This window comes from Toxorhynchites rutilus, chromosome 3, assembly GCF_029784135.1.
Source record: "Toxorhynchites rutilus septentrionalis strain SRP chromosome 3, ASM2978413v1, whole genome shotgun sequence".
Lineage (NCBI taxonomy): Eukaryota > Metazoa > Arthropoda > Insecta > Diptera > Culicidae > Toxorhynchites > Toxorhynchites rutilus.
In genome coordinates, this window is record NC_073746.1 from 80,884,906 (window position 1) to 80,909,203 (window position 24,298).

At 37.6% G+C, this 24,298-nt stretch overlaps 1 protein-coding gene across 7 annotated transcripts in view; it reads right to left on the minus strand.

Moving 5' to 3' along the window:
* The window catches only part of LOC129774926 (rho GTPase-activating protein gacI-like), a 76,560-nt gene extending 60,893 nt beyond the window's left edge, over window positions 1-15,667 (minus strand). Inside the window, exons 1-2 of one of the 7 annotated variants that reach the window (XM_055779010.1) lie at window positions 15,498-15,667; window positions 3,442-3,621 (exon numbers count right to left, since the gene is read on the minus strand). In XM_055779010.1, coding sequence (XP_055634985.1) covers window positions 3,442-3,506 — 65 coding nt within the window. In that variant the 5' untranslated portion in view covers window positions 3,507-3,621; window positions 15,498-15,667. The other 6 variants (XM_055779007.1, XM_055779009.1, XM_055779011.1 and 3 more) reach the window with 6 other exon arrangements.
* Between the last annotated feature and the right edge of the window lie 8,631 nt (window positions 15,668-24,298).

The window sequence follows — 24,298 nt, forward strand, 5'->3', positions numbered from 1 at the left end:
CCTTTTGGGAAACAATTGTGCGCAAACATCGATAAGTCTATCCACTATGAACGAATCCTTTAATCTAATTTCTTTTATAATCATCGCTGCCTGGCAAACAGGTTTTGCATTATTTATGTCACATTGTTTGAAAATGAGAATATTTTCTAACATCCAAATCGCCACATACATTGACGCAGATATATCTTTTTTTTATTTATTATAGTGACTTTCAACACATTTCGGCTGGTTCGTCACTTCTACTTCCATTTTTGGGAGAATGTCGGGAGTTAGAATTGAGCTCGTGATCTCTGCGTGAGAGGTATGTATGTTACCATATCTATATATATAAAAATGGAGTGATGTCTGTCTGTCTGTCTGATTCTTATAGACTCGGAAACTACTGAACCGATCGACATGAAAATTGGTATGTAGGGGTTTTTGGGGCCGGGGAAGGTTTTCGTGATATTTTGAGACCCCTCCCCCCTCTTTAAGGGGGGGCTGCCATACAAATGAAACACAAATTTCTGCATTACTCGGAAATTAACCAAGCAAACGAAACCAAAGTTGGCATGTGAAAGTTTTAGGGTGCAATAAATGCTTCTATGATGGTTAGACAGTCCTTCCCCCACTCAAAGGGGGGGCTGCCATACAAATGAAACACAAATTTCTGCATTACTCGAGAATTAATCAAGCAAATGAAACCAAATTTGACATGTGGAGGTTTTAGGATGCAATAAATGTTTCTATGGTGATAAGATACTCCTTCCCCCTCTCTTAGAGGGGGCTGCCGTACAAATGAAACACAAATTTTTGCATTACCCGAGAATTAATCAAGCAAATTAAACCAAATTAGGCATATGGAAACTTTAGGGTGCAATGAATGTTTCTATGGTGGTTAGATACCCCTCCCCCCTCTCTTAGGGGTGGCTGCCATACAAATAAAACACAAATTTCTGCATTACTCGAGAATTAATCAAGCAAATGAAACCAAATTTGGCATGTGGAGGTTTTAGGATGCAATAAATGTTTCTATGGTGATAAGATACTCCTTCCCCCTCTCTTAGGGGTGGCTGCCATACAAATAAAACACAAATTTCTGCATTACTCGAGAATTAATCAAGTAAATGGGCGGGACGAAGTTTGCCGGGTTAGCTAGTATATATATATATATATATATATATATATATATATATATATATATATATATATATATATATATATATATATATAAAGATAGATACAAGCTAAACAAGCTTTAGTAACCATATGACGTTTTACTCAAGTTCTAGATACAGGGAAACTTCGATATAACGTACATTTCGCTTTCAAAATTGTACGTTGTATCGAATTGTACGTTATATCAAAGCACAAAAATATAGCTCAGGTTATTTTATTATGTTGATGTTTGAGTATGGTTAGTAAATAATGGTGATAAAATCCAACTAGTAGGTGAAGCCAACTCGTCATTTTTCCTTCATATTATTGTAAATGTAAATAAATAAAAAACGAAAAAATTAATTTCAAAAAATACCTTCAAACCAAAATAAATTCCATTTATCAAATCCAAGACAAGTAAAACATTTTTCTTTGAGAATTTTTGACTTCAAGCAAACCAGTTCATAGAAATGATAAATGGAAATATATGATGTTGTGATGATGTTATCAGACCACTTCTCGAGTATTTCTACATGCAATGTTATCCAGGTTGATCTTTCGCAAAGCACAACGCGCATTTAGAGAGCGACTTGCTCTTCTTCGTCCTAAACCACAACATTTTCATTGAGATTTTCATCTTCCGGACCAACTGATGCCGAAATTCGAAGGAGTTCCTCATCATCTTGTTCAAAGCGCAAGAGTGAATATCAGCTGATGAGTTGAGCACTCTCTTAACGATTTATTTGTCTTCTAGGATCTTCAGTTGGTTGGTTAATTTCATTCGCAATGCTCTTCAGACTTTCTTGTAATACGGATCGGTTGGTGGAGTTGGGAGGAAAAACCTATAAATATGGCTCCATCACTCGTTCGTAGTTTCTCTGCACTGTAAAGTCCGAGAGTTTACCGAGAACAAGAACGACTTTAAGGAGAGCTTAATCAGGTTTTTAAAAAATATCACTCGAGAGACAAGTTGATTAAAAAACCATCCCTTGAACAAACCTCACGCCATCCGCGGATTTATCGATGCTTTGTCGTAAACAAACAGATCGTTAAAATCCGATAACTTTAGAATAACTTTCCAATTAATATTTTCGGTGCTTTTCAAAAATTGATGCAAAAAAAATAAAATAAATTTTTTTTCGTCAAAGTAACAAATCAAATTTGTACATAATTTATTTAAGCTTTCGAAACTACCTTTCGATTTGCAGTACGATTGTTTTTTAAATCTTTCATCGTCAAAGACAAAGGATAATTTCTCATTCAAACAAAATATCTCTGTATGAAGGACCTTTATGACCGTTATACGAACCAAATGAAAGCTAATTGGTAAGGTTATTGAATTTGCTATTGAGCTGGTAAGCAAAACATTTTGTAAATTCACAAAATTCCTGTAAAATAGAACAGATATTTTATTTCTTCTCGATATTTTTGTCCATTACATCTACGAACACCAAGGTGTTCGTGAAATATTCCAAAAGCTGAAGGTTGAAGCTGTATATATCATTAATTAAATAGAATGTTTCGAAAGCTTGTTTTCGACTTTCAAACGTAGTGAAAAAGGATCTGCATGATGGAGTTTGATTACGGGTTGCAAAACACGAGATTATTTTTATGAAAATGCCATAGCCCAAAGACCACTAGACGAACTCTATGAAACTGTGAGATTGACAGGATTATTTAATTAATTGTTCATGAAACTCTATATATCGATTCTGAAGTGAATGTCTACACATTGAAAATGTGTACGTTATATCGAGTTACGTTATATCGAGGGTACGTAATAACGAGGGTACGTTATATCGAATCAACGCAAAATGTTCGTGGATTGATAAAATATGTTTATCAATTATTTCGTGCGGACAATTTTTGATTATCATTAGTTTTCACCTTGATAGACATTGCGATAGTCTATATTCCTAAAAACAACTGAGTGTATATGAGTGTATATCTCCTACACAATTCTTCTTACGCTCATTTCCACCGCATTACTTCTAGTCATCATTTAGTAACACTGACAGCATTGCAATCTCCTATAAATAATCTCAAATATTCTGTAACCTTCCAGTCGCCACCAACACAACAACGCACAGGCACCTAACAAAAAAGATGACAAATGCCCGAACACAACACAACGCTTACTCACGTTGTTTTGGAACGAAGAGTAATATCAAAACAAATACTAGGGAGCGGCGACGCAAACACACGCTCTCCTCTCAAACGTGTATTTACAGAAAGAACGGGGCGAGGATATGTTAAATCGCTATGCTTCTGCCGCATTTTTCGCTTTTGTTTTACGATGCTTACCTGGTTAAATTCGATTTGAGCTCCTCCTTAAACTTCTCCAGCTGTCGCTTCATATTCCTATTCATTTATCCGCTAGTTTTTCTCGTTGTAATCACACTGTCACACACTCGCATTCATTTAGAACAATCGCCCCCAATGGATGTTTCTGTTTTACTATATTACGCTGTTTTCCATACAGAACTAAAAAAAGCACAATAACGGGTTACTTCCGGTGACACACGAATGAACGAGACGAATGCACGTAAACTATAATTAGCTAATCACACAATCTACATTTTTTGGCATATTTTGAGTGACACTATTCTCCATCAATTCCACTGCACTTTCATCAGCATAGCAACACGAATCTTCTCCGCAATCCGAATACCCCTGCTCGAAGTCGAAGTGAATTGATAACGAACAGCACTTCTACGCGGTTTGTATGTCGAGATAAACAACCGTGAGTCCGTGATCAAACCGCAAGCCGCTCGCCAATGTCGCACATTACCCATTCGATTGATAACGAATCAATAAAAACCGGACGTGAGTGGGTATTTGCGCGATAACGGATAACTGTCAAATGATGATGAGAGAGAAAAAAACACCTTGTACAACACAACGCGACAAAAATGACCCGCCGCTCGCGTCACACGTTCGCTTCCAGACAGCTCCGTCGGCATTGAGAGCGATCGGATCTGTTCCGTGCTGTCGTTGTTCTTTTGCGCAAAGAAGTGAGAACGTGTCGCTGTGTGCGTGTGCGAATGCGGTCATAACACCACACACAATGGGTTAGCTACACATCGGAGGCATAAAAAGTCACAGAAGGGTTGTGTCCGAGACACGACCGCATAGTTCACGTAGGATTCCGTTAGGCTATCTGTTGATTTTGGATATGTTTGAAGAATTACATCGCTAAACTCTTTGATGATGATTTGGTGACCTCCTGAAAAAGACCGTTTTGTTTGGTTGTTGGGTATTATTTGTTCACTTCACCAGTGTTTACCGAGTGATGACGACAGAAGAATAGCAAACAATCCTTGGATAGTGCGTATCAGATAAAATATACCGAAGTGGAACGACCCTCTGTGATCCTAGACGAGATGTGTTATGTATGGGTGAAATAAAGAAAAAAACTCACCAATGTAATATAAGATAATTACCAATACCGAACATAATTATCAATTTTTCTCATCAGTAAAAACATGTTACTGTAATATAGAGAAAACATATTTGAAATGGAAAAGGTAATTTTCTTCCATAATTTTTACTTTCTGAGTGTTTATTCAACCCAATGCGAATTTTAATTGGACTAACAACACCTAATATTATATGTAGAGCAATCACTTTTTCTAATATTTCTTCACTTTTCCAATTTTTTCTCGTCGTATAAATTTTTTTTTTGGTGAAAATGAACACAACAAAACAGACAGCTTAAACCAAACGACCCGTTCTCGAGCGGGAACACACCTTGGTTTTTATTTATGAAAATTGAAATAAATCGTTTCATATATCAAGTCATTTTTAACACAACTGCTACCCTATGCAATTTTACACTTACACTTGTACTATTTTTTTTTAAATACAGGATTCATTCAAATACAGTTTCACGAAGCAACCAACATTAAAGTTCCAAATTTAAATTTTATTTGCTAGAATTAATCGTAGCACTCACCTTACTTGCAATATAAAAATGCCCCCGAATTTCATATATTTGCAATGTCGATTTCCCCCAGGCAGCTTGGTTTTGATGTCTCTGTTAGGGACCCGCCTCATGTGTCGTCAATTTCGACCAATCAGAAGTGGTTATTTACGTTAGGATAGGGGTTGAGACTTTTCAATTGTTTGATAGTTATTTTCATGACATATATTATTTTCTTCAATATAAAAAATTGTTATAGAGTGCCGCAATCGATTGACGCAAACATTTCATCAATCCATCATGAAATGACTGAGCAATAAGCGTTTGAAATTGGACAATTTTCACGATGTGCTCGATTTTCTATTTTTAATTTGTACCCCAATATGTTCCCGAAAGACGTAATCCTACGTCAAAACGCCGATACACAAAGACGTCACAGTGGGTTGTTGAGGCATAAAAAGCATGATTCATGTTTGATGCAAGATGCTGTTTGATTGGAACAAGGTGTTCGACAAAGCTATTGGGAAGTCAATGAATTTTCTAGGAAAAATAACTATCATGTTATTGTGGAAAAAAAATAATTAAATTTTAATCTTTCACATCTCAATCCTTCTTCTTCTTCTTCAATGGCACTAACGTTCCTAGAGGAACTTCGCCGTCTCAACGTAGTATTACTTGCGTCATTTTTATTAGTACTTAGTTGAGATTTCTATGCCAAATAACACGCCTTGAATGCATTCTGAGTGGCAAGCTCTAGAATACGCGTGATCACAGTGCAAGTCGGAGGAAATTTCTTTGACGAAAAATTCTCCCGACCAGAACGGGAATCGAACCCGAACACCCGGCATGTTAGTTGTGACGCTAACCACTCGGCCACGGGAGCACACAGAGAGAGCACATCTCAATCCACCCCTTTGTATTATTTTAGCTCGCCTTAGGCCATGTTCTCACTGCAGCGGGGCGTCAACGTGGCGTGAGCGGGGCGTGTTCACTTCTCGCAACGACATTTTAATTCACTCACATTGCACCGTGCCAGGGGCGTGTCTTCGGCGTGTTTTATACAAATTGTCTATGTGTATTTTTGAATGAAAGAATGAAAATTGGTTTATTTTTAACCCTCCTGTACTCGCGTGCAAAATCATAACACGTATACTCGCGCACGGTGTCACAGACCGAAAATTGAACTTCTCTGTAATGTTGCCATTGTGTATTTTTCAGGCTGTATTGGCATTTATTTGAAGAAGAGGGTACGATTGAATGAAAAAACTCCAAAAAATATGTTTTCTTCGTCTTTGTTATGTTTTAATAGTCATCTAATTCAGCCTCGTCAAGATAGAGTAATTTTTGATACTCCAACACAAATAACGAAATTCAAATTTTTCCTGTTATTAATTGAAAGTAAGCAACTGAATATAATTCATGGAAGTATAAAGAGCTATAAAATAACATAAAAACGTATTAATCGATTGTGGTTTCATTGGAGTAAGCATCAGAACATAGCATAACTGCATGCTCGAAACAAACATATTTTTTACATTTAATTCAGTTGTTGCGTGTTTTTCGGGTCTTTTGTCGAAGACAAGAATGTATAACGACCTTCTAGATAATTACCAGATGATAAAGGTTCTTGAATATAAAATTTTCATATTTCTAATATTCGTTGTCCCTGTTTTCTTGGTAAACTAAGAATTAATGCCTTTTTAAATAGGGCATAAAAAGAGGATATAAAAGGATCTTGGAACTTCCTTTTCTTTTTCTTGTTTTCTTGTCGATATTGTCCATTATAAAAAAATATCCCCGAAACTGTAACTGTTAAAAGTTACCATAAGTTACCGATTAGTTTATAGTTTACTGTTTACAATTCTTCAACAAGTGAAATTCTTTCACAAGTGTGTATATGTATTAACATTATATATAACGAATAACTATACGAAAGTCAAACATTTATATTTTGCTATTGAACGTATGAATCTAACGACGAATATATCGACGAATAGTTAATATATGGGTCCGTTCAATCCAGTTACAAAAGGGACTGAAATCAAATTATAATAGTCCAGTAATGATATTATGCATTATATTCAATAGATATTCCACACCACTAACATTAATTCATACATTTCAATCAACAATATTCTAGAATATGAAAAAAGGCACTTGTCCAAAAAAGTTACTCCTATACTCGCGTCGGTGTGTCAGACCGAAAGTGTTAAAAAAGTGGCACACGTCCCCTTTGTACCAACACATGCGATACGCTGAACGATGACGAACGACGAATAACGAGGCTAGAGAGAATCGCAAAGTCGTAGTGTTGATATTTTCTGAGAAATGAACGAATTATTGATTTCTCGGTCTGACAGACCAATGCGCGTGTATAGGAGTGTTAAATATTCCAACACCGTTGGACGAACCGAGACAAAAATCGGACGGTGAAAAACGTAAAAACTAAAAAAAAAACGCGAAAAATTAAAATTATGTCACTACTACAAACAACCAACCATATGCAAGGGAGAAGATGAGAAGTACAAATATCGCCGGCGTGAAGTGTATTCGTTTGCATGCCAAAACCACGCTCGCGACACGTCAATCTGGTGTGAACACATCGGTAAGAACACAAACGATTAATCGTAAGAATCACACGCCCCGCCCAAGCCACGTTAGACTACTATTTTAATATACCAAAGTTGGTTGTCTAGTTTCGTAATGTGAGACTTACGAAATAAACTTTCCAAAATTGATAAAAATCCTTTGCAAAATCGTAGCCATTTAACGAAGTAATTTAAAAATATTTTACAGCGTTTCCAACTAAAAAGTGCCTTCACTTCATTTCATAATAACTTTTCAAGTAAAATAAGAAAAGTAAAAAATTTGGAATTAATGTTTTTTTATTTCTCCACTAAACAATCACCTTATTCGTTATTTCTTATGAAAAATTCAATCTCATCAGATTTTTCTTTCAAAAAATCATAATCAACTGTTTTTTTTAATCAATGTGGAATTACCAAACTACTGTTATTTGGCTTAATTATGCAAAAATTCGTTTCAATCTCATCATTTTAATATGCAATTGTCAATGTGGACATAGTGGCGTAGAATACATGATTTTTGAGAGCTCTCAAAACAAAATTGCACCATTAAGAAAAGGGGTTGACATTTGGTACCTTTGAATGAATCGTAGAACAGTTCGAGAGGATTAATTTGGTTGAACACTGCAATAAATTTATTTATGGATTGGAAATAATACGAAAAAGATAGAAAACCTCTAAAAACTTTTAAACTTTAAAAATTGTATTTGCGAAACGCTGACTGACTGAATAGTTTGAGGACACTGTTGAGTGGGTGATACAAAAGTTTTGAATTTGAAATCATTTTTTAGTAAGTTTTTTTTTCATTGTGTACTATTTCATTATATTTATCGCCTTAAGTACAATTATTTTTCAATAACTATGTCAAACATCATCTTTCAATCAGACAGTTGACTTCCGAGGTAAGATTTTTTAAAAACAGTCGCAATGGAAATCGAAATGAACATTGCTATTTTGGGTAGCTGCCAATGTACAAAATCTCAAAGCAAAACGCGGAGTTGGTCGAATTAATATCTACTAATTAGGCATGAAATTACTCTATATTTGAAATAATCAATACTGAGTATAAGGCACATCAAATGCTGCAAATTTTGGGGTTACCCCAATTATATCTATAAAATTTAATTCGTCTTAGTTTGGAAGCTATTAGCGTAAAATGACCGACAAGTACACACACAGTATGCTCTCTAAATGTTTTCAGTTGATTTTGTTGAGCTTCTACAGCTATATCAAACACAGTCTTTATTAAACAGAACGATTTCAATTGGGATATCTACATTCTAAGTTAGCGTGATAGAATTAAATTATTGACTTAGTAGAATTAATTTATGATACCGTCGATTGGGATGAGAATGGGTCATGGTGGTAAGATTGAGTCAAAAGGGGATTTTTTTTGATGAATTATTAAACAATAACATGGTTAATTATGCATTGGAAATAGTGAAAATATTTCCCATAAAAATGTTTCCCATAATAAAGTTTCGAAAATATTCGCATATTTGTCAATCTAACCCAATCTCACCCCCATGACCCATTCTCATCCCAATCGATAGTCCGTTGTCTTCGTATCTTTCATGAAATTCAGAACATTCAAAAGCTTTTCGGGAGTATCATTTTACCCTTATAGCGTATTAAATTCGAAATATTCCGGAAATACTTATTATTACATGTAATAACCTAATCATAGAGCGAATAAGTTTTAGTTTAAGGAGAAATTTGACTCTGTAAAAGTAAGATAATATGTAAATGAGTCTGATAAGTATACGCTATAAACATTATCAATGTTCTTCAATGTTCTATCCTGGATTCCTCGAGTCGAGAAAGACGCACCACGCTAGATATGGGGTGCAGACTAGGGGGGCGTTGCTGATTAACGGTCAGCTGCATCCCAATAGGAAGTATCCCACGTCGTGCACACGTACAGAGCACTGAAGACTGCAACATCCCAATTATGAGAACACTTGTAATACTAGCCTCGAGCCAACCGCGAGTAATCGGTTACATATTACTAACATAGTTGTGAGCAAACATTGTCAAAATATTGAACTCCCGGCCCCGTTAGGCTGACGCCATATGAGCCTTAATAAAAATATATATTTTGGATAAAAAAAAATGTTCTTCATATTGTATAAGGCTGTTCGGTACCGAGGAACAGATAAGTCAACTGCCGTAAAAACATACGGGATATTAGGATGATTATTGTACATGAGCGCAATTAGAAAATTGTAGATTTTTGATAAGCATTAAAATCATGTAAATATTTTGAAAGGTTTTTTTTCAATCTGTGGGTCATCTAGTCGCTTGCTGTCCACTGTCCTATTTTCTTTCGTGCTGAAGCACTGCTACGAAAGTTGAATTCGTATCCTTTGTTCTATGAAACATAACTACCAGCAGTTTTGTTCAACCACTCTGCGTATTTCAAACAAACTCGAATATGATTATACAATACAATCTTTAATTGCGTTATAAAAAACCGGAAGAAATTGGTTTATTAATGTTACTAATATACGATACTCTACTAATTTTTACGATTAAGGAGCTTCAAAAATCTAAATTTAGAAAAAAATCATTTATTGAGAAATCGGGAAGTATATTTTTCTCTTAAATTGTTCCTTGAATGTTTCATATCAGTTAAAGGTTTGCCGTATAGTCGAAACCGAAATATGTCAAGAGCTACTTAATCGGTATTGTTGATAGTTACGTGTACTATTTTAGTTGTTTGCTTGATTCAAAATAAACAATACAAGGTGGAACCAAATAAATGTAACCTACAATGTTTTCCCCTATACAGGATGGACTCGGTTATATACAGTCTCGAAATACTATTCACTGTATAAAACAGAATTCTGTATATACTCTAGTATTTTTTTTCATTAATTATTTTATATACACTTTTTTGGCAGACTTATCTCACTTCTTAACTAGGCGAACCTAGCCAGAATTTTCACCTGCCCCCGGGCTTCTGAATGCCAAAGGGGGACTAGGCTCTGCGGAATGCACGTATCTGCATGCTCGTGCTGTTTCAGTCCTGACCGAGAAATTGTCGGACAATCGCGCAGGTGCTAAGGATGACCGACTTTTGGATGCCGGCCAATTCCTTCTCCATATTCAACACCTTTAGCGCTTCCAGAAGTGTCTTCGGGACAATTCCAGTTCCAGAGAGAACGACTGGAACAATTCTTGGGACCTCCCTTAGCCCCCACAGTTCCTTGAGCTCCACGGCCAATGGTCGGTACTTGCAGATTTTGCGACCGTGGGTCTCCTCCAGATTCTGGTTCAGTGGAATAGCGACATCGATGATGGTGACTTTGCGGTCGCTCTTGTCGTAAACCATTATATCTGGCCGGTTGTGGTGGATCGAGAGGTCGGTCAGAACAGTGCGATCCCAGTACAGCTTGAAACGGTCATTTTCCAGGACAGGTGCAGGCAGGTACCGGTAGTTTGGTACGTTGTCTTCCAGTAGAGCACATTGGAGCGCCAGTTGTCGATGAACAATACGGGCCACGTTGTTGTGGCGCTCGGTGTAGGCTGCGTTGGCCAAAACGGGACAGCCTCCCATAATGTGCTCTATGTTTTCACCTGGTTGATGACACATCCGGCAAATGTCATCAACGTCTTGATGCCAGACGTACCGCCTGCAGTTTCTCGTCGGCATTATCCTGTCCTGGATGGCTATCATGTCGGCTTCTACTACTGAAGAGAGTTCACCACGCGTTAGCCACAGATTAGATGCGGCCTTGTCGACGTGTGGCCGGTCCAGTTGATGGGGGTGGGCACCATGCACTGCCTTCTGCTTCCAAGCTGCAATCTTCTCCTCCACTGTCTGCAGATTGCAGTTGAGTTGGTACTCCGCTTGCGCCAAGTGCAGAGCGCTGTATCCTCTGTCGGCGGCGCAGACAGCCCGGTATAGCGCGTTTTGGTTGGCGCGTTCTGCGAAGTACTCGCGCAGTTGTCGTACTTGGGCAACACACAGTGCAGATATGTCGACTATTCCAAGTCCCCCTTCTTTGCGTGGCAGTGAAACTCTCTCCAGTGCCGATTGAGGATGGTGCATTCCGGCCTCTTTAAATGCTTTCCTCATCCTCCTCTCAAGGTCCTCTAGGTCAGTTTTGCTCCATTTGACTACACCAAAACTGAAGGTCAGCAGGGGAACCGCGAATGTGTTGATCGCGCGTACCTTGTTCCCCGCGTTGAGGAAAGTCCTCAGGACACAGTTCACTCGACTCAAGAACTTGTCTCGCAGCTCCGTCTTGATGTCGGAGTGGCGAATCCCGGTGAGCTGTCGGAATCCAAGATATTTATAGGATTCGCCACGAACCATGTCTCTTATGAACTCGCCGTCATAGACCTCGTAACCTCCGGATTCGGTAAGCTGCCCTTTCAGCAGATGGACACAGCGGCACTTGTCGAGGCCGAACTCCATGCAAATGTCCCTGCTTATGTCTTCGACAACCCGGATAGCTACACCTAGACGCTGACGTGAATCAGCGTAGACCTTGAGATCATCCATGTAGAAGGTATGGGTCACTTCTTCGTGGGCGCCGTCGCCATACCTTATTTTATAGCCATGACCGTTTCTATTGAGCGTCCTACTGAGGGGGTTCAATGCCAGACAAAACCAAAGCGGGCTGAAAGAGTCGCCTTGGAATATCCCCCTCTTTATCTGCAGCGTTCTAGACTGCAACACATTTTCCCCATCACTGAGGTGCAGAGACGTACTCCACTGCCTCATCGCATGCTGCAGGAACCTAACGACGAAGGGATCAATTTTGTAGAGCTCCAATACCCGGACGAGAAACGAGTGAGGTATGGAGTCATAAGCCTTCCTGTAATCGATATAGGCCATGCTTAGGTTCCGCTGGTTATAAACCGCCTGGCCGACTATGGCTGCGTCGATGATGGCCTGGTCTTTGCAGCCATGCGTATTTTTCCTGCATCCTTTCTGCTCTTCTGCGATGATGTGATGCTGTTCGCAGTGAGCAGAAACTTTGGCGGTAATTATGCTGCTCAGTATTTTGTACAGACTCGATAGGCACGTTATCGGTCTGTACTTTGATGGGTTCAATGTGTTGCTGTCTTTCGGGAGGAGGAAGGTGATATATATACATATATTTTTATATTTTTTTATATACATATTTTTTATATACATATATTTTTTTATATACATATATTTTTGTTATTTAAAAGAGTTTAATTTTTTTTTTCATCTCATTAAATTCAAAAAGTACCTTTCTCACATACAAATCCGAATTCCTTCAGGAGGTGATAGAGGATCAAATTTGATGAATAAATCCGTCTGCGCATGTGGTCGAATTTCAAAGTTATTGAACTTTTTCTGTGTTAGGCTCTATTTGTTCTAGTATTATTTTTTTAAAAACTGTATACAATTGAGTCTAAAATCGTGTATAATCGAGTACAACTTATATACTGTCTAATACTGTATATAGTCGAAAAAAACAACCTTTTTTATATTGTTTTTTATTTTTTTCCTTAATATTATGTTAGGAAGCTGACGCGGATCCTTTCTAGTGATACAGAACCGTATTTGATGAGAATAAACCCATTTATGCATATGGTCAAATTCTAAATATGACAGAGTTGTTAAAATTTATTTTTTGGCTATGTTTACGTAAAACTGGTTCTAATAAAAAACGTACGCTGTGCTTAAGGTGATTCTTTAGCTTCCTTTTAAAAAATAAGAAAAATTAGTACCGGATACAGTTGTAAAACATGTAAATTAATAAAATTAGGTAACACATTTGGATCTGAAAAAATAAATGTATTTTGTTTTGGATAGGCGTTTTCATTATTTTTCCCAAAAAAACTTGATTGTTTTTGGTCAACCAAATTAAAGCTCTCTAATCGCTCTACAATTCGTTTTTCGACATCCAGCACCTCGGTTATCTTATTTTGCTGCAATTTTTCCTTAAATACGTCCTGATTTGCATTTAATAGATTTTTCAAAAAATCACTTACACAGTTAAGTAGTGTTATAAAAAAAATTAGTGGGTTATATCTATAATATAACCGCAAGGTTCACGTGGAACTACCTTAGCTTAGCAATCATTCGTTTGTATTGATTAAATTCTTGATTGAATGAAACAGTTTCCAAATTCAATTGAGTTCAATATATTTGCTCTGTGAGTGAAAAAAATGAACAAATGCCGTGTAAAGTCAATTCATTTATTGTGATTGATTGTTCTTCGTTACAAGTAAATTTAATGACGGACCTTTTACGTTTGGTATGATGACTAGAACAAAATATATGTACGGAAGAATTATCAAACGTTTGATGAACCAACCTAAGGCTGAAAATCTTTCCAATAAAGACAAAAAAAAAATTATCAAACGATTATTTTATTTTACATTTCCCTCTGGAGTTTACATCCCAAAAGTGTACATACTTCTCGAATCTCGAATTTGCTTGAAACTGGGAAGTTCATTCGCTTCTAGTGTCTGCACGATTTTCCCAGGTTCCTAAGTTTAGAAGATCATGTTAGGACAGACATATTCCACTCTGCACAAAGGCAAGCGAGGACAAAAGTACTCGCAGTTTGCATTTATTTGCAGAGCCGATTTCCCCAGAAACCTCGGTTTTGAAGTCTGTGTTAGGGAAACACATTTCAATCGGAACAAAAATACCCCCAATTTGTATGAATTTGCAATGCCGATTTCCCCAAGGCTGCTTGGTTTTGATGGCTGTGTTAGGGAAACCGTAAATCGGGCCACTCAAAACGATGCAGTTAGGGCGTTTAGATAACGCCTAATATTTTACAGTTATTCAATTGTTTATCTAATGAAAAACAACATTTTGTTAGTTGCGATAGATGCGTAGAAATATTCCCTATCAAGTGATGCAAACATCTCTCCTATCCAGTACGAAATGTTCGAGCTATAAGCATTCGAAATCTTCCATTTTTTCCTGCATGTTCTGTGTTTAGGTTTTCATTTTACCCTCCATATATTCCGGTTAGACGTAGTCCCACGTCAAAATATCAATTAACATTCACCTAAACGTTGAAGTATTGAATTGTTCTGCAAAATAAATTATATTCGAAATGTAAAAAAGAAACAATTATGAATATATTAGCAGTTTGAATCTAGTTCCAAAAATGGAGAAAATACGGAATACCACAAAAGCCTTCAAATGATTGTCCAAAAAAAGTATTTTTGACTTTCAATATTAGTAGCAGCCCACTGTGTGGAGCACACACATAAACACACTTCCGAGTACAAGTCTGACAGCAGCAGCCGCAAAAGCACACAACACATAACTCACACAGCGCCCCTCGTCGTATGTTTGAGAAGGTAATCCGCGAATGAGATCATCGGCCACGGGAACAGAGAAGGCAACGGAGAACCGTCAGAACGTCAACCTCGCACCGCTAACACACACATACACTGAACATCGAAGATGCAAATGAAAATTGCACAAAGTGATTAATCTTTTCTGTTCTTTTCTTGACATTGAATTTTGCACAGCATTACTGGAATGGAGCATCGATATTTTGGTTTGGAATATTGATTCACATAAATGCAAACGAACTCAACGGAACAAGTCAGGGTTCACGGATTGTTTTCATCTCCTCCCTACAGAAAAAAAAACAGCACTCAAAAAATTGTTTGCACGATATTTTTAGCCAAATGGCCCGCACCATAATTCAATTATTGCCGTCTGCTTCCGAAAGGGAGCAATAAGACACAACACGAGAGCACATCTGTCAAAACAAAACTTGCCGACCTTTTTTGTTTCTATTGCCACTCAGAACACACAGATGAATCTCAGATGATTCATAGCAAACTTTTTTTGCGCTCTCTTCGTGCCCACGTAAATCGTCCTTCGTTAAACATACGCTTCTTCTTTGCTCCACTATTTGTAGGTATACTAAGCCGCCAGTAGCGAAAACTTCATTGTTTTCCACTCGTGCTGATATTCGCGCCGCGAGCGACCGACTTTACGAGAGCATATCGATAGAATGCATGCGAACCGAGAGTTTCGCTAGTGAACGAGGAAAAATAATCACATTCGATTCCTAAACTCACCCACACAGAAGCAGCAGGAGAATTGTATGCATGAACTTGTCAATGGCCGCTGTCAAATTTTATCGTTTCGTTTTGTTCCCTTCAAGTTGGTAGTGTGCATTAGCTGGGTTTGCGATAACGAAAATGAGACTGTTTGAAGGCATGAGACGAATATGATATTGCATTTGTGGGAGAAACAAACACATTTTAAAATGATAATCATGAATGAAAATCACTATTGCTGAATGGAATGAATTTCCTATGTAATAGAGTACCATGTTAACTGTAAATAGTGAAGAAACCCTCAAAAAAATTATTTGTTTCAATGGTTTTATATTATAATAATGATTTATGGTAGAGATATCGAAATATTCGTTTAGCTATTGTTGAATAAGAATCTAAACAGCGCGTATTGAGGACTCAAATAACGTCTATCAATAATTTTCATTGAGGATTTTTGGAATTTAGAATTGCTTTCAAGCGTGCTAATGTGAACAATGGTGAACTGACTTCACTGCAACTCAAAACTGTTATAGGTAGCTACACTGTACCATCGATTATGCGGAGAGGAAAATTTAAATATATCGTTTGTGGTTTATGTCTTTGATGCGAAGATAAAAGACGATCAATAGTGTTGTCCGACTTTTCAAATTAAACGTTCATCAACTAATTAAATATTTAAAGCGGGACTAAAAATTGAACTCGTAAGGGGCATACGACGTGGACAGAAAACCACGATTTTAGACTCCCCCTCCCGGATGACTTATAACTCTATAACCTATAACAGTAATATGTTTTTATTTTATTACTAGCTGACCAGGCAAACGTTGTTCTGCCAAAAAATTTATTTCTAATGAATATTTTGGGTGTTGAATAAAACACACTAATGTATTGTAAGTGTGTTTGAATATTTTAACGATCTTTAAAATAAATCGAATGTGACCGATAACAAAACGAATTAAATGATTTGAACGAAAGGTTATATGATGTTTCTTGGTGTATTTCATTAACGTAACTGACATGTTTGATCTCTTAAAAGTTAAACGTCAACTGAAAAAAGTAATATAAGTTTGTCGTAAAGTAGAAAAAATGAAATATAATAAATCAATATTTATTGCTGTCTCCTTGTTAGAAAATACGTGCATGTGATTTTCAACATGGCTTAGTTTATAACAGCTTGGTCTCGTTCATAAATTGGAAAACAGCGATACGCCAGCTAACTTCAATGGAGCTGATTAATCGGCCTGTTTGGAATCGCGTTATTTTATCGTTGTCATTCAATCGAGGAGTATTCACATCGGTAATCTAAGTTTGAAACACAGCCATATTGCTTCCTTTATTCATGGATGTTTTTATTACTCTTCACCGATTTGTAGAACTCAATATTCATATATACATATGAGTGATCGGATTTTACAATTCGATCGAAATCGACTTTTACATTCTTAAATTCGTTCGCCTTGTCGCGAAACAATGGTCAAAATAAGTCATCCTTATTGGTGGTTCAATTTACTTTCTATCTGATCGGCATAATTCCGGAAATAATTCTAAATTGTTGAAATTTGAATGAAAATTATTATTCGATTTCGTTTGGATGCTAAATTTGTTTTGAATGTGGTTGAATGCTAAATTTTGCGTGTTTATTCCACCCGAAAAACCATTACTATTTTTGCTTCATAGAAATGGAACATGGAGACCAATGTTGTTTACGTCGAATTGCGTGGCAAGGTTGTCACATTTGCTCAACTCGATTGGACTTGAGCTTGAACAGAATGCAAAATTGCGCTTTTTCCATTCAACAGAATACAACCAACAATATGTGGGGACGAATACGATCGAACTTCATTTTGTGTTTGAACACACGCGCAATGTCATGACAATGCATTGCGCTTTGGCCTGGCTATAACTAAAGCTGTGTCGGCGTTGCTCATGATAGTGTCTCGCAAGTGAATGTATTATTCCTCGGACCACTTTTGTTGATGTAAGTGTATTTTTTTTTAACCCATTCGTTTATTTCAGGCTCATTAGCATTTCAGCTGTAACAGAGCCGAATTTTAATAGTGTACATGTCACATGTTTATCATATCTATAAATAGCACATTACACACTTGCCATTTTTTTGGCGTTATAGTATTCCTTCTATACCATTGCATATGGTACATTACATTTCACAGTAGCCATTTAGGCGTAAGAGTATTCGTTCTGTTCTTCCATTGTTCAGCAGACCGAACAGCGGAGACAGTTGATATTGATCATTGTTGGGTTATTTATAGAACAGCAGCCCGATGTTTCTTGCAGAGCAGAGCAGTTGTATGGATGAATCGATCTTATTTCGACCGTGGATCGATCTCCATCGCTGATGATTGTTGCGTGGACGTAGTTATTCTGTAACAACACAAAGATGGTCAATGAGGGCCCTGAGTTTTGAACTCACGATCGATCGCTTACTAAGCGAACGCGCAACCAATGTGGCTACGGAGACCCCCTATGTAAGTGTAGTAAGTGTGGAAAAAATTGCAGTCGTTCAATCTCTACCTTCGCGTATATGTCGACCATAAATTGTTGGCACAGCTTACGATATCTTGAATTGGCGTTTCTTGACCATGTCAAATCACCATATGATAAACATAAAAATCCTTCGAGCGCGCCCTCTGTTTGTTTCGTCGCATGTTCATAAATATTAAATTAAAATGAGAAATGATGTTCATAATGAATTAAGTATCTGTGACGGGGTCTCGTTGGTCTAATGTTTATGCTAGAGATTTTTCGTTAAAGAAACCCTTCTGACTTGCACTGTAGTCACGCGTATTCTTGAGCTTGCCACTCCAGAATTCATTCAAGGCGTATTGTTCGTCATAGAAATCTCAACTATTTACTAATAAAAATTACGCAAGTAGTACTACGTTGAGAAGGCAAACCTTGGGAACGTTAGTGCCATTGAAGAAGAACATAGCGAGGGTCGTATGAACGGTGTGTGTCAACGATGAATTCCAGATTATTGTTTTTTTTGGCATTAAATTTCTCGTGTCACCGTGCTATCATGATTCCAGCAGCGCTTGTGCTTTGGATCTACACACGTGCTCTCCAGCTGATGTTTTATCAGGGTTGATGGCAATAGATTGTCATAATAGGGTTGTCATTTTGTAATCCGAGCAAATGTGATTTGAAGAATTTCGATAACTCTTTGTGCTCATTCAAAAAGGCTTCCAGCTCGTCGGAGATGCTCCCTGCTTTAGTTGAATCGATGTTACTTGTGTATTTGTAGATGGATGCTCAATGAAGCGGGCGTTACGCCATCAGTCATTGAACAACTTAAATAAATTCGTTCTGTTGAAAAAACGAACAACGGTTAAATTATTAGAATATTTTTGACGCAAAAATAATAAAATCGCAATTAAAAAGAGGGAATTGGGGTCAAAATTCAAGGTTATATGTATGGTATGAAGTCAAATTTTTGAAAAAAAATATCCAGATCTTTTTTTCTGCATAGAGCCACCCTGTTCGGTATTAAATGTATGGTTATCGGTATCCTACCGGTATCATATATAGTTTACAACCTATTCTCATACCTACCAAGTATTTTGAGTATAATTTCATCAAAATCGGCCGTTTCGGAGGAGTTCGGTAACAAACACCGTGACACGAGATTTTTATATATATAGATATTCACAATGAGATGATATGTTTTTGTTGAATTGCTGGTAACCCCAACTCATCTTCAAACATGTAACGTAGAGTTACGGAAGAAAAACGATTGTTTCTAGCCATTATGACAAGTAACGTTCATTGTTAAGTGTTGTTCGCTACAGGCCTGTTCTAATTTTGTGAGTGTGTGTTGTTCATAGTTATTTAAACTATGAGTTGAAGGAACTATAATTGGAGGTGTGGAGGCGATCTGGCGTCGTGGTAACATCCATGCCTCTCACGCTAAAGGTTACGAGTTCAATTCTCACTCCCCACATACTTCCAAAAAAAAAAGTAAAAGTGACGAACCAGCCAAATGAGTTTGAAAGTCATTATAATACAGATATAAAAAAAAATATATAATTGGTGGACTTAATGTAAGAAACATTATATATTTGTGAATTATAATTAATTAGAATAGATTTGTAGCTTCAAGCAAACTCCATCACATTCCATGAGTTTCGCATCCGAAAATTATAAAGTTTCTCCAACAGTTTTGTAAATACCAAAGAAAATTTGTCCCTATAAGTAGTTCATTTTCTATTCTTTGATTTATTCTGCTAAAATTGTCTGAGAAGTTATTTGTATTCGTGGAGGCGATCTGATGTAGTGATGACATCCGTACCTCTCAGGCTGAAGGTCACGAGTTCAATTTTCACTGCTACATTCTTCCGAAAAGATTGAAGTAATGTGACGAACCAGCCCAACTGTGTTGAAAGTCACTATAATACAGAAAAAATTGGGAGGCGATCTGGCGTAGTGGTAACATCCATACCGCTCTGGCTAAGGGTCATGAGTTCAATTCTCACTCCAGACATTCTTCCAAAATGGAAGTAACAGTGACAATCCAGCCAAAAGTGTTGGAGGCTATAATAGGGAATAACAAAGAATAACAAATATTTGTTACTTACAAATATATTGTTTTCTTCAGTTTCTCTCAAATTCCATTTACAGGTCTTGACTTTACCTGTTAATATTGTAACCGTCGGTGGACCCTTCTTTTGTTGAGGGATTAAACTAGGTGGCTTTTGCGCCACCCTGCGAAGAGAGACCACCCGTCACTTTGATTGCCTGGCTATGGTAGAGCCCCCTCAACAAGTGCGAAAAACCCTTCGACGTCTGGTTGTACCAGAATGGTCATCTTCAGTGGCGTCGACTGGGGGGTGCGGACGGGGCGGACTGCCCTCGGGTACACGATTTTAGGGGTGCATAATGATCCGAATTTACATGAAGAAATTGGATAAATATGATTTGTTCCTTTCCTGGTGAGGTGGTGGGGGTGCAAATAGACTCTTCCGCCCCGGATGCGAAAGGTTCACTCGACGCCACATGTCACCTTTATAAAACCCCTTCAAAACCCGCGGACAAATACCAAAGTTGAAGCTTCAAACGAACGAAACGAAGAATTCGGAAGACAGACTGATAAATCACGACTATCTGAATGAAATTCTCTTTTAAATTTACAAATCCTTTCCATTTTCTTTCACTCTAACATCTTTCCTGACATTATTCTTATCTCTCCCTCCCTTTCCTTTGATCATGACCAATATCAAAATCATCATTCACAACATGTTATCGATAAGATAGGCATACTCTTACGCCTGAATGGGCACTGTGTTATTTACAACATTATCGATAAAATAAAACATGTACAGCTGACGTGGTACATGAGCTTAATAAAATAAACATATGGGATAAAAAAAACATGTGTTGAAAAAAATTAGTTGAATTTCATGAATTTCATTAAATGATTCCATACTTATGCTCATCCACTCACTCACTCAAGAAAAACTTTCAGCGTTCTTTCAAAATATTTAGTCATTCATTCATTCATTGAGAATTGTTCTAAATGCAACTTCAAACAAGTGTTTACCGAGCCAACGATAGTCCTACCATATTGCGGTTATATCACAGATGTAACCCACTTCTAGGTTTTAACTCCGGCTAGGTCCTAGGTCCTCCAAAACATTCTGAAGCTCAGACCAATTGATCTATCATTTCAAATCACACTAATCTGTATATAAGCCGGTGCTTGCTCGGAAATCCGTTTAGTAGTAATTGCAATGTGACAGAGAAATGGCCTCGCTCGCTTGCTTATACACTATGTTCTTCTCTTTCAATCCCATTTTTGTGGCACCGAACTGAATGGTGGCTTTGGCGAAAAACGAAGTATCGGTGATGATTCGATTTAGATTCAGAAATGTGGTCATTGGCTATGGATTCGATAGCAGAGAATACGAAAAGTATCATATGGAGTAGAGAATATTTCACCATATGATTTTCGCTTGATATTTCCGAGGCAGAATCGATTCCTTTTGAGCGTTAATAATTATTTTCCAGCTCAATGAAGGGGTATGGTAATTATTTTATTTGAAAAATAAAATGTCTGCGAGTCATGTTGCACTGGTGCACCCGTGGCCGAGTGGTTAGCGACTCACATTATAATGCCGGATGTTCGGGTTCGATTCCCGTTCTGACCGGAGGATTCTTCGTCAAAGAAATTGCCTTCGACTTGCACTGTGGTCACGCGTATTCAAGAGCTTGCCCCTCGGAATACATTCAAGGCGTGTTATTTGGCTTAAGAAAGTATTAATAAATGACGCTTGTTAATGCATACGTTGAGACGGCAAAAGTTCCACAGGGAACGTTAACGCCATTCAAGAAGAAGAAGAAGCGAGTCATGTTTGTCACTTATTGATTTCTAATACAACGGTAGTCCTACGTCCACCTTGCGGTAACACCACTGATATAACCCACTTCTAGTTTTTTACACAAATACTTTCTCGAGCAGGAGGAAATACTTAAGGATACCTCAATTTTGATCTTGATAACAAAATTTAGTTTGAATAACCCTCATATAAGAAGTAAAATACCAAAGAATAATACAAAAAATTACAGGAGGTTGTGTCCAAGATACGACCGCATTATTGACGTAGAACTACGCTGTTATTTTATATAAGTCGCTTGTTAATAACATCGGATATTATTTTATAATGCTGTGAAATTTTAGAAATAACTGTTTATTAGAACGGATTGATCGCCCTGAAATGGTTTCTTTTATTGTAAAATCAATTGACGATAATTGAGTGATGATTCCTTCTTGCCCTAGCAGAACAATATACTAGCAGATCGTATGTCGCGATTCGTTTCATGTTCATGCATTGAAAATTTACCTCGAACGCTATTCCGGTGGCCTTTTTCGCAATTGACATAGACTCAGCTACAGTCGATTATATACTTGTTGTAACAGAACCATTATTCCACATCTCATAACTACATCAATATAACATTGGTACCGCATGAAAAAAAATAACAATGACAATACTTGCAAGTATCAAATATCATGCTACATGTTATTCAGTATTGCATCAGTGAAATCGCCTCTAGACATCATTCGTACAACGTAAACCAAGCGCCAAACAAGCGTTTGTCATAGCATTCATACAGAGCCATACCTCGGTAGCTTGAAGCTTCTAGGAATATAAACACTTCTCATCATTTTGCGCTATTCTCAATAGAAATGCTTCTGTTAATATTAACGCCAATGCGAAACCAAATCACAGACCAAATTCCAGAACATTCATTTTCTTGGTGAGCCGACGATAGCCTAGCTTGATGATTCCTCATACAATTGTGTAGCCTTAATGTAATGAATGATTTCAACGCCAGAGACATCAGCGAATGAATAACTTGGTTGCGTCCACAGCTCAACCCGAAACAAAGGCATGTGATGGCGTAAAGAACAAGCGATGTTTAATGTTCATTGAAAACAGAACGAGACTGAAAGTTTGCCTCAGCGAGATCCACTGTTTATACCCTAGGCAAATATTCCCCTTCGTTCTTCTTCCTTTCCTTTGTTCACGGAGACTATATCTTACGATTCCCCATTCGTTGCTCGTCGATAAGTTGCTCGTTATTGACAGCTCTGTTCGGGAAAGCACACCAATCAGCAGAACAAATGTATGGGAAAATGGAAGCGCTTAAAGTTTTCATGAATGTTTACCATTTGCACACCAGGGGATTGTGATGTATAGAATATCAAACAAATCATAGGGAATTTCCGATTCGTTTTGTGTGTAAATCGTCAAAATCCAATATTTCGACAATTTTTGTTATAAGCTATGTTAGAATGTACGAGGGCGGTCCGATAAGTACTTAGCCTCATCGCCCGATGGTGTCAGTATCGCAAGAGATATTACTTATCGTGTAGTACATTCTCGTAAACAGATACTGTCAAAATCGGCCGAATCGGACTCGTAGTTTTGTTTTGACCGTGTGTGGAAGCGGGCGTGTCTGTGGATTTAAAAAAAATGGAAAAATTGAAATTCCGCCATCGCCACGGACAAATTGGTCGGATTGCACAACGAACTGCTGCCCCATCCACCGTATTCTCCAGATTTGGGCCCGTGTGATTTTTTTTTTGTTTCCAAACTTGAAAAAGTCACTCACCTGGCAGAAATTTGAGTCGAATCATTTTTCATTTGATTTTGAGGTCATCGTCGAGGTTCATTTGAGTCGAGGTCATCGCCGCCACGGAGGTCTACTTTGCAGACCTCGAGAAAACGTATTCAGATGGATTAAAGAAGTTGGAGCATCGCTGGATCAAGTGTATCGAGTTAAAAGGAGACTATGTTGAGAAATAAATCGCCACTTTTCCAAAAATTTTGTTTTTTTGTAGGCTAAGTACTTATTGGACTGCCGTCGTACATGTTAGAGTAATATGTAACCGATTACTCGTGGTTGGCTTGAGGTTAGTATTACAATGTGTTACAGGTATCGATGAAGCAGAAGATTAGGATCACGGTTACCTACGATATCCCGGATGAGGATATCTAGTTCACTGCCTTGTGCTGTCAGTGCTCTAGAAGGCTGTGGTCGAGCAGCAAGGCATCGGATACACGACCAGACAACATGCTCGATGTTGTTTAGCCATCACCACAACCACAAA